Below are 12,445 nucleotides of genomic sequence, written 5' to 3'. Positions count from 1 at the left end.
CAAAACTGTGAATAAGACGGATGATTTTAGAGTTCTACCCAAATCAGACAGACTCAATATAATGAGTTTGGAGAAAATCAGAAAGCAGAAGAGGAACAGTAACACTGACTGAGAAACTTCTTTTGTTTGCATCAGGAGGCCCAAGGACACTATGTCCATTTCCAACATCACAGTCTACATGCCCTCTGTGTTGACACTAATAGGGATCCCAGGCCTAGAATCTGTGCAGTGCTGCATTGGGATTCCATTCTGTGCCATTTATCTCATTGCTATGATTGGAAATTCCTTACTTCTGATCATCATCAAATCTGAGCACAGTCTCCATGAGCCCTTGTACATTTTCTTAGGCATGCTAGGAGCCACAGACATTGCACTTGCTAGCAGCATTATGCCCAAGATGCTTGGAATATTCTGGTTTAATGTGCCTGAAATCTATTTTGATTCCTGCTTGCTTCAAATGTGGTTCATCCACACATTTCAGGGTATAGAGTCCGGCATCCTCGTGGCCATGGCCCTGGACCGTTATGTGGCCATCTGTTATCCACTAAGACATGCCAACATCTTCACCCACCAGCTTGTCATTCAGATAGGAACTGTGGTCGTACTCAGGGCTGCTATTCTTGTAGCCCCATGCCTAGTACTGATAAAGTGCCGGTTTCAATTTTATCACACAACAGTCATCTCCCACTCCTACTGTGAGCATATGGCCATTGTGAAACTAGCGGCAGCAAATGTTCAAGTCAACAAAATCTATGGTTTGTTTGTGGCCTTCACTGTTGGAGGATTTGACCTCACATTCATCACATTGTCCTACATCCAGATATTTATCACAGTTTTTCGTTTGCCCCAGAAGGAGGCTAGGTTTAAAGCATTCAATACCTGCATTGCTCACATCTGTGTCTTCCTCCAGTTCTACCTCCTTGCCTTCTTCTCCTTCTTCACACATAGGTTTGGGTCTCACATCCCCCCTTATATCCATATCCTCTTTTCTAGCATTTACTTGCTGGTCCCTCCATTTCTCAATCCACTTGTCTATGGAGCAAAGACCACACAGATTCGCATCCATGTGGTGAAAATGTTCTGTTCATGAAATCCACCTTAATTAATGCCTACATGCTTTTTTCTTTTGCAATAGTAACCGTATCAAAACAAAACAAAAACACATATTATTTGAGATGCTGGGTTTGTGAAATCTGCCAGCATAATAGCTGGTTTTAGATCATCACAGCTCATATCAATCAATGGAGTTGTGAATTCTACCTGACTAATGAAAGTGAGAAGTGTGAAATGCCAGGAAAAATAAAATGAGTGAAGTAGTGAATATGTATTGTTTATTTTTTCTTTTATTCTTTTTTTTTTTTTTTTTTTTTTAAGACGGAGTCTCGCTCTGTCGCCCAGGCTGGAGTGCAGTGGCGCAATCTCGGCTCACTGCAAGCTCCGCCTCCCGGGTTCACGCCATTCTCCTGCCTCAGCCTCTCCGAGCAGCTGGGACTACAGGCACCCGCCACCACGCCCGGCTAATTTTTTGTATTTTTAGTAGAGACAGGGTTTCACTGTGGTCTCGATCTCCTGACCTCGTGATCCGCCTGCCTTGGCCTCCCAAAGTGCTGGGATTACAAGCGTGAGCCACTGCGCCCGGCCGGCATTCTTATTTGCATTGTTTGTTCACTTTCCTGATGTAAATACTCCGGCTATGGTTGATGTCAAGCTACCAACATGAAGTCAGTGAAAGGAAAGCTGGAAAGAGATGCTTGAAACCAGCTCTTATAGGCATGATATGAGCTGGTTCTAGTACATAACTGCTCTTAATTCAATACCATTGGTTTTTCTAGGTTGGATATAATTTTATGGGAGGTTACTAACAAGATGGAGTCACTGGCTCTTTATATGTAAAAAGAACAGGTCTCCTGAATAAGTCCAGACCCAATAAGACAGGAGAAAAGCAGTGTGACTCTTGGCAAGAGCATATCTCAGGCAGATGCAAGAAATCCAGTCTTCAAGACTTCTAGTACTATGCAGAGAATGGGAATCTTTTCCCTCTCTCTACTTTAGGCCAAAGCTGTCAATCCCTTTTCCTTTTTCCTTTTTAATTGATGAGTAGAAATTGTATAAATCTGTGGTGTACAACATGATGTTTTGATAAATGTATACATTGTGGAATGATTAAATAGAGCTTCTTATCAGTGACATGTGCATCTCACATATTTATCTTTTTTATTGTTGTGAGAACACTTAAAAACCTGCTCTCTTAGCAATTTTCAAGTATATATAATATGTTGATTAATTACAGTCACCTTGATGTACAATATATCTCTTGAACTGATTTTCTCCATCTAACTGAAATTTTTCGTCATTTCACCAACATTTCCCCAATCCTCCCGTCTCCGAAAAGTCTGATAACCATCACTTTATTCTTTGTATTTATGAGTTCAACTTGTAAAACCCATTTTGTAAGGCACAAACGCTTTTTTCAACTGTAAAACCAAATTTAGCCTAAAGCTGCCTCCTTACATATTTTAATTTCGGCCCAAGGGTTTCTCTGTATATTGTGAACTATAACAAGTGGAGGTATAAACAGACTGTAGCCTACACTTGTGCTAATCACTGAGTTTTGGTCAATCAATTGTAGACAACTGCTCGAATCATGTTCAAATAAGGCAAACGCCAACCTGTAATCAATTCAGTTGTTTCTGTACCTCACTTCTCTTTTCTGTTACCTCAGTTTCCTTTTTCTGTCCATTAATCTTCCACCATATGGCTGCGCCGGAGTCCCAGAGCCTATTCTAGCTTGCGGGGAGGCTGCCCAATTTGCAAATTGCTCAGTTAAACTTTTCTAAATTTAATTTGGCTGAAGTTTTTCTTTTATCACAACTAAGGAAATAAACGTTAAAAATTCTAGTCCCCAACGCAAAGTTGATATAGATATTACGACTGCACTAAAATTTTTGAAAAATACATATCATTGTGTCAGAATTCTGACATGACTGGGACAACCTGAGGAGGGCTGGTTTGTATATAAGAAAGATTTGTGTCACCAAAGTTCATGCAGAAGAAGCTCAGAGAGTGACTGTGATTGGGGCCCTGAGGTACACTTTTCAAAGTCAGCCTCTTTCATGAACCTAATGAGAAACAATTGCTTATCATACTGGAATTAAACTACAAAAATATTCCTTTAATTATCTGTCAGCATTTGTCTACCCTGATTATTCTGAATATTTCAAGACTTTTAATTTCCCTCTATTGGCTCATTATTTTTATAATTAAGTGCTGTGATGACATTGTCATCATGGTACACTGTCATCTCTTAGGAATTTGTAAAAGGGAGTTCATTTTGGTTCCAAGTCCTGAAGAGATTGGTCTTTTTGTTTCTTTTGTATTTTTAGATACAGAGCTTGATTAGTTAATGAATCTTCTGAGTTCTTAACCATATTCTGCCTCTTGTTTCACTCTTGTCCCAAGTGGTCCTCAAGGCTGGCCAGAGATTTGTGAGACCCAATCCCAAAGGGGCCTTTTTTAATACAAAATGCTCAGGGTTCACTGCCTGAAACATAAAAAAAAAGTTCTACTCTATGGCTTCTACTTATAAGTCCACTGATATCCCTGGTAAGTCTTTGAGCTTGAGATTCTGCATGGTATTTAGGAAAATGAAGAATTCATTCTAAAGAGAACATACATCTTCTGTGATTCAATATGCCAGGATGATAAAAATGCAACAGAATCTTAAAATAGTTGAGTATTCAAACTCTAAAATGATGTCAAATGGTATCTTATGGTTTTCAGAATATTTATGATCAGTTGATGAAATGCTGGGTGACAAATTTTAAAGTGAGACTTAATAATGGGAGGACATCTAGAGAATGATTATCTGGGCTGATAAGCAAATGGAAAGCTTATTTGCTAAAAGCCAAGAACATTGAACGTGCTTAGACTGGGGAAGATTTAGGAGAACTGCTCACTGTGCCATCAAATATGTGAAGTTATTTCATGGGATGAGAAGGATAAAGTTTTATAGAAAAATAGCCGGTGCCAATCAACACATTTTTGTTTATTTCTCAATATTTGAAATGGATTATGTCATTAATTTTTACAATCACTCTGTAATGTGTCTCTTTCTATTTTACCAATGAGGAAACTGAGGTAGTTAGAATTTCACAACTGGCTCAAGGGCATACAAAGCCAAGCAATAGCAGGTCTAGGATTTGACCTCTCTTGACCAGCCTCAGATTCTGTAGAATTCACTGCCATTATCTATGACTGGTGTCTATTATTAAAATGTAGATTTCAGAACTTTATGAGAAATTAAGAGGGAGGCAGTTTGGAGCTCTATATAAAGAAGACCTCGTTGACACTGGAAGCTGTCCTGCAGTGTGGCATCTATCTCAGAAAAAACAAAAACAAAAACAAACAGAGGGAGAGAGTTTTCTGTCATGGGAAAGTTTCAGGCAGAGATCAAATGGTAACTTTAAAGATGATATAAAGGGATGAGATTTCTGATATTGTAGATAGTGTGGATTAACTCTAGGAGGGAGTGTAAATCTAGACTCCTAAATCCCTAGTAGTTTTAGATCCTTGGAATTAGCTTGTATCAGAACTGGAGTGGTAGTTATTCAGGGTTTATTCACACATGCAAGATGTAAGTTTCTAGCGTGTTGACTTTGGCCCAGGAATTTCAAGGGCTTTGGGAAGCTTTCTTCTTCCTTTAAACGTATGCATATTTGTGCAAACAAAGTTGTTCCCCAGGCTGCCTTTTCTCATCCAGTGCAGTAATTCTCAGTCCAAGAACATGTTTTGCCTCATCTCTCAATGTACCCTTACATCATGTTGGTGAGTCCTCACAGATTTTGATTTGTTGTTAATCCTTCACTATTGTCACATTACTTTATAATATCCCCTCTGGACTATCACAAATACCTTTCTAACAAGATCTTACTATGCCCTTGCTCTCATTCCCTTAAAATCATCTGCTAACCTGCTAGCAGATACAATTTTTAAAAGACCAAAGGTCTGGCCTATCACTTACAAACTTTTATTACTTGGCTTAAAATAGTAACTTTACATTTGATCCTTTCCCTTTTACATTTAACCAACTATTATTTCTGCTTATGAACAAATTTATGTAGTAAAATATTTATTGATACGTAATTCCAGCATGTGTTTCATACCTCCGTGATTTTATACAAACTATTTTGTCTTTAAGGAACACCCTTGTCTATCTCCTTTATCTGGCCAATATCTACTGAAGAAATATTTCCCTCAATACCCAGTTTTATTCTGCCCAGTTTGATTTAACATACATAAATTCATCAATCTTTATTTAATTAAGGGCTTATTTTCCCCTCTAATGTGAAGTCTTAGGTTATAACTGCTAGCAACCAGAGATATGTCCCTCTTCATGCATCCAAGGGACATTTGGCAATGCTTGGAGGCATTTTTTATTGTTGCTACAAGGAAGTGCTACTGGCATTCAACGGATAGGAGCCAGAGATGCTGCTAAACCTTTTACAATACAGATGATATCTCCCACAACAAATAATTTATTTGGCTTAAGATGTCAGTGCTGAGACTGAGAAAGTCTGCCCTAGAAAAACAAATTAGGCCTAATGGAAGGTGGAAGTGGAGGTGGAAATAGAAATGGAAATGAAAAACTATCCAGAAGAAAGGTCATTATTTTCTCAACATGATCTATGGGCTTTTTGATTGAAGGCTTGCTTTTCTATTTTATTTACTTGCTATTTTGTTCACTTGCTTCATTGTCTCTTTTTGCTGTCTTTTCTCTAACTACTCAGTATATACATTGTCAAAGCTTGAATTTGTATGTTACCTTTCAAGGAGTCTCCAGCTCGACTATTACTCATGCGGCCCTGTTAAATTAATCAGAGCACTATTTCTGATGAAGGCAATAATAAATATTTTTGAGCCAAATTGGAGATTATTGCCCAGTATATATGTCAACAAAGAGTCAAACTCTGTAAAATATTTGAAGAGATTTATTCCAAGCCAAATATGAGTGACCATGGCCTGGGACACGGTGCTCAGGAGGTCCTGAGAACATGTGCCCAAGGTAGTCTGGGTTTAGCTTAGTTTTATACATTTTAAGGAGACATGAGACTTCAATAAAATACATTTAAGAAATACATTGGTTAGGTCCAGAAATCAGGGGTGCTTCCAGGTTTGTAGGTAGATTTAAAATTTTTCTAATTGGCAATTAGAAAGGAGTATCTGAGTTGCAATAAGAGGTTATGGAGATCAAAGTTTTATCATGCGGATGAAGCCTCTGGGTAGCAGGCTTGAGAGAGAACAGATTGTAAATGTTCCTTGTTAGATTTAAGGTCTGTGTTGATGTTAATGCTGGAGAGATGTAATGAGGCATGTCTCACGCCCACTTCCCTTCATGGCCTGAACCAGCCTTTCAGGTTACATTTTAGAGTGCCCTGGATCAGGAGAAAGTCCATTCAAATGGTTGACGGGACTTAAACTTTTATTTTTTATTTACATTTGGATGGTATGTTGTTCAAGAAGTGGACATATATCAAATAGGTAGCATATAATAAATGTGTCCTATATTGTGTGTCCTATACCTATGTGGTAAATTAAAGTGATTGGGGAGTAATGTCCATCAGAATCTTAACAAGCTCACTGACGAAAACAGTTGGTATATTTTTACATCACCCAGCCTCACGTAATTACACTCTGATACATATATCTTGTAATCCTTATTTATTGAATTATATTTATAAAATCTCGACCAGACTTGGTGGCTCCCACCTGTAATACCAGCACTTTGGGAGGCTGAGGTGGGCGGATCACGAGGTCAGGAGATTGAGACCATCCTGGCTAACACGGTGAAACCCCGTCTCTATTAAAAATACAAAAAATTAGCCAGGCATGATGACGGGCGCCTGTAGTCCCAGCTACTCAGGAGAGGAGGCTGAGGCAGGAGAATGGCGTGAACCTGGGAGGCGGAGCTTGCAGTGAGCCGAGATCGCGCCACTGCGCTCCAGCCTGGGCGACAATCTTAAAAATGAGTTAAAAAAAAAAATAAAAAAAAATCTCAGAGGACACAAATTTGCATATTTTGTTCTTTCTGGGTAAATACGGCATAAAATTTTGATCCAAGTATATTTACTTATAACAAGAAGTTCTAGACTTTCATTAATATAATCAACTATATTAATATTAATATATTAATATCATCAACTATATTAACATTAATATATTAATATAATCAATGCTAATTTCATAAATTAAAAATGGTAAAACAGTGTAAAATGTTTAAAGATTTTAACCGAGTGATATTTAACACATTTAATAAATGGTACATGTTACTTTTTGAAGTCCAAACATTCAGCAAAATGTAGATAATTAATAAATATGGAATAAATAAATTTATCTTTGTTTCTCAATTGCTTCAAACAATATTTGGATCATAGTGGATACTTAATAAATCTTTGTTAATTAAAATCATTAAATAATAAACCTCTAATTTATTTCTTGGATAAGTTTTATGGAAAGAAAGAAAGAGATGTTTCTGCAATTGCTGGAGATAGCTTATATGTGCTCTTTCACTTCCCAGAAACAATCTAAGTATATCAGGGGAAAAAGAAAAAATTAAACAAGTAGACAATTGAATGGTGATGAGGCTGGCAGGTTGGTGAGATTTTTCCTTGTTGGCCCCCCACTACTATCTTTATCTATTTTGCAGTCTACTTAAATTATTTCAGAGAGTGAGTTTTGCAATTACTAAACGAAAATACAGGTAATATGTAAATTATTTAATATTTCACATATTTTATGATGCATATATTTTCTTGAAGCAGAGATTAATTCGGACAATAAAAAGCCCTTGAGCTTTGGATGATGAGAAGGCAAAGCCACTCTACACTGACACTTGTCCCCTGGTAACAGAGATAGAAGGCTCTGGAAGCCTAGAGTGTTACATGTTGGAGTTACCAGTGAAGGGCAGAGACAGAAGAGTATTGAAATAGTCCTATGCAAAATAATGTGCCAAAGAAAATCTTCACCTTTACATAAATAATTGTATTTGAGTAGATAGAAGATGTATAGATATATAAAGCTTTATGTAAAGAAAAAAATTATAACATTTCTTAGAGAGTTTCATGTAATTTCAAGTTGTTAAGAAGAGATGATGGTTCAGGCTTAGGGAGGTAACAATGCCTATTTCTAGGTAATGAAAATTAGAGGGTATATGTTGGCACTTGATATTAATACAAGAGGTGTGCACATGGCAGAGCATAATAGGTGAGAAGAAGCTTTGATAGGAATTGCTGAAGAAAAGACCCATGAATTCAAAAATAAGGAATTAATTTTGTTAGAGAATGCACAGGACAAGGTATAAGATATATGACTGGGTTTTGAGAAGACACTGAAAATTTGAAAAATTAGATTGAAAGAATTTTGAGCCTATATGAGAAGAATCAGACTACAGAAAAACTAACCTGGAAAAAAAAAAAAAAAAACAGCCAGTGGATTTCAAAACTAAAGAACATTTCAGTCAAACTTATCTTCTGATTATGACCAGAATGGTCTACAGCACTGTGGATCCTTTCTTTTTTTTTTTTTTTTTTTTTTTTGGCAGTCTCGCTCTCTTGTCCAGGCTGGAGTGCAGTGATGTGATCTTGGCTCACTGCAGGCTCCTTCTCCCAGGTTCATGCCATTCTCCTGCCTCAGCCTCCCGAGTAGCTGGGACTACAGGCGCCCACCACCACGCTGGCTAATTTTTTGTATGTTTAGTAGAGATGGGGTTTCACCGTGTTAGCCAGGATGGTCTCGATCTCCTGACCTCATGATCCACCGGCCTCCACCTCCCTAAGTGCTGGGATTATAGGTGTGAGCCACTGTGCCCGGCCTGTGGATCCTTTCTTTATGGCTAATGTAGATGAAGTCTAGTTTTAAAATTCTTTGCTCTGCATTAAATAGTATCTTTTTTACAATTTCAATTGGTAAGTCACAGAAAAAGCACATAATACTGAGTAACAAACATAAAATATTGTTGATCCAATAGTCATGAACCAGAAAAAAGCCATCTAATCCCTTTAATTTTGCCCACTGAAAATGATTAAGACATGGAGAAACAGAACCTGATGTTTGTCTTTCAGTGACTTTGGTAAAGGAGACAGAAAATTAGAGAAGATTAGTTAGAATAGAAAATATAACATGATACACTCCTAAAATAACTAAAGTATATTTTCCTAAAATAGATTAACATATTTTTACTTTTTAATCCATCAAGGCTCAACAGAGAATAGAAGATGAAACAGCAAATCTACTACTTGATTCTGCTGAACAAATCATGCCGACATTCAATGGCTCAGTCTTCATGCCCTCTGCATTTATACTAATTGGGATTCCTGGTCTGGAGTCAGTGCAGTGTTGGATTGGGATTCCTTTCTCTGCCATGTATCTTATTGGTGTGATTGGAAATTCCCTAATTTTAGTTATAATCAAATATGAAAACAGCTTCCATATACCCATGTGCATTTTTTTGGCCATGTTGGCAGCCACAGACATTGCACTTAACACCTGCATTCTTCCCAGAATGTTAGGCATCTTCTGGTTTCATTTGTCAGAGATTTCTTTGGATGCCTGTCTTTTGCAAATGTGGCTTATTGACTCATTCCAGGCAATTGAATCAGGTATCCTTCTGGCAATGGCCCTGGATCGCTATGTGGCCATCTGTATCCCCTTGAGACATGCCGCCATCTTTTCCCAGCAGTTCTTAACTCATATTTGACTTGAGGTGACACTCAGGGCTGCCATTCTTATAATACCTTCCTTAGGGCTCATCAAATGCTGTCTTAAACACTATCGAACTACAGTCGTCTCTCACTCTTACTGTGAGCGCATGGCCATTGTGAAGCTGGCTACTGAAGATACCGAGTCAACAAGATATATGGCCTATTTGTTGCCTTCGCAATCCTAGGGTTTGACATAATCTTTATCACCTTGTCCTATGTCCAAATTTTTATCACTGTCTTTCAACTGCCCCAGAAGGAGGCACGATTCAAGGCCTTTAATACGTGCATTGCCCACATTTGTGTCTTCCTACAGTTCTACCTTCTTGCCTTCTTCTCTTTCTTCACACACAGGTTTGGTTCACACATACCAGCATATGTTCATATTCTCTTGTCAAATCTTTACCTGTTAGTCCCACCTTTTCTCAACCCTATTGTCTATGGAGTGAAGACCAAGCAAATTCGTGACCACGTTCTGAAAGTGTTTTTCTTCAAATAAGTAACTTGATCATTAGTGACTCCTATAGAGATTTAAGGCTGGTTCTAAGTAAAAACCTAAATGTAATGAAAGTCACAGATCAATATTCTCAAACTATTAGCTCAACACATACCTGTAATTCTAGCTGTGCCTCACTTTTTAGTATTTGCTTTGAATCTATATTTTGATAAATTTGGAATCATTTATCTGTGTCTTAACTACTTTATCTGAAATACTTATCAATATAAAAATAATATGAAATCAGTAATACCAATATCTACAACATAAAACTTATGTAATGCAACCAATGACTATAAACACCAAGGAATTTACACAAGAGAGAATGCAAAAAAAATTGAAATATATTAAACATATTCAAAAATATCATTTTTAGGAAAATAAAATCAGTGATCTGGGCTTACATATCAAATATCCTTCTAGAGCCACACAATTTTATGGATTTTTTACCTAACTTGAGTTTTACTCAAATTTGGAAGTTTAAGTTCTTTTTAATTATTATTATTATTATACTTTAAGTTTTAGGCTACATGTGCACAATGTGCAGGTTTGTTACATATGTGTCCATGTGCCATGTTGGTGTGCTGCACCCATTAACTCATCATTTAGCATTACATATATCTCCTAATGCTGTCCCTCCCCCCTCTCCCCACTCCACAACAGTCCCCTGAGTGTGATGTTCCCCTTCCTGTGTCCATGTGTTCTCATTGTTCAATTCCCACCTATGAGTGAGAACATGCAGTGTTTGGTTTTTTGTCCTTGCGATAGTTTACTGAGAATGATGTTTTCCAGTTTCATCCATGTCCCTACAAAGGACATGAACTCATCAATTTTTCTGGCTGCATAGTATTCCATGGTGTATATGTGCCACATTTTCTTAATCCAGTCTATCATTGAGGGACATTTGGGTTGGTTCCAAGTCTTTGCTATTGTGAATAGTGCCGCAATAAACATACATGTGCATGTGTCTTTATAGCAGCATGATTTATAATCCTTTGGATATATACCCAGTAATGGGATGGCTGGGTCAAATGGTATTTCTAGTTCTAGATCCCTGAGGAATCGCCACACTGACTTCCACAATGGTTGAACTCGTTTACAGTCCCACCAGCAGTGTAAAAGTGTTCCTATTTCTCCACATCCTCTCCAGCACCTGTTCTTTCCTGACTTTTTAATGATCACCATTCTAACTGGTGTGAGATGGTATCTCATTGTGGTTTTGATTTGCATTTCTCTGATGGCCAGTGATGATGAGCATTTTTTCATGTGTCTTTTGGCTGCATAAATGTCTTCTTTTGAGAAGTGTCTGTTCATATCCTTCGCCCACTTTTTGATGGGGTTGTTTGTTTTTTTCTTGTAAATTTGTTTCAGTTCATTGTAGATTTTGGATATTAGCCCTTTGTCAGATGAGTAGGTTGCAAAAATTTTCTCCCATTCTGTAGGTTGCCTGTTCACTCTGATGGTGGTTTCTTTTGCTGTGCAGAAGCTCTTTAGTTTAATTAGATCCCATTTGTCAATTTTGGCTTTTGTTGCCATTGCTTTTGGTGTTTTAGACATGAAGTCCTTGCCCATGCCTATATCCTGAATGGTATTGCCTAGGTTTTCTTCTAGGGTTTTTATGGTTTTAGGTCTAACATGTAAGTCTTTAATCCATCTTGAATTAATTTTTGTATAAGATGTAAGGAAGGGATCCAGTTTCAGCTTTCTACATATGGCTAGCCAGTTTTCCCAGCACCATTTATTAAATAGGGAATCCTTTCCCCATTTCTTCTTTTTGTCAGGTTTGTCAAAGATCAGATAGTTTTAGATATGCAGCATTATTTCTGAGGGCTCTATTCTGTTCCATTAGTCTATATCTCTGTTTTGGTACCAGTATCATGCTGTTTTGGTTACTGTAGCCTTGTAGTATAGTTTGAAGTCAGGTAGCATGATGCCTCCAGCTTTGTTCTTTTGGCTTAGGATTGACTTGGCAATGCGGGCTCTTTTTTGGTTCCATATGAACTTTAAAGTAGTTTTTTCCAATTCTGTGAAGAAAGTCATTGGTAGCTTGACGGGGATGGCATTGAATCTATAAATTACCTTGGGCAGTATGTCCATTTTCACGATATTGATTCTTTCTACCCATGAGCATGGAATGTTCTTCCATTTGTTTGTATCCTCTTTTATTTCATTGAGCAGTGGTTTGTAGTTCTCCTTG

At 37.5% G+C, this 12,445-nt stretch overlaps 2 protein-coding genes across 2 annotated transcripts; both read left to right on the top strand.

Moving 5' to 3' along the window:
* The first annotated feature begins 151 nt into the window (after positions 1 to 151).
* Positions 152 to 1,090, top strand: LOC100579421 (olfactory receptor 52A1). The gene has a single exon (XM_003254820.1). It carries the CDS (start codon positions 152 to 154, stop codon positions 1,088 to 1,090), a length of 939 nt encoding a protein of 312 aa, XP_003254868.1.
* Positions 1,091 to 9,310: 8,220 nt separating this feature from the next.
* LOC100580095 (olfactory receptor 52A5) lies at positions 9,311 to 10,260 on the top strand. Its single transcript, XM_012503788.2, is given in 2 exon segments — positions 9,311 to 9,890; positions 9,893 to 10,260. Coding segments are annotated over 2 exon segments (948 nt in total).
* The last annotated feature ends 2,185 nt before the right edge of the window (positions 10,261 to 12,445 follow it).

Source organism: Nomascus leucogenys, chromosome 15, assembly GCF_006542625.1.
Source record: "Nomascus leucogenys isolate Asia chromosome 15, Asia_NLE_v1, whole genome shotgun sequence".
Taxonomy (NCBI): Eukaryota; Metazoa; Chordata; class Mammalia; order Primates; family Hylobatidae; genus Nomascus; species Nomascus leucogenys.
This window is presented reverse-complemented; position numbering and strand designations above follow the sequence as displayed.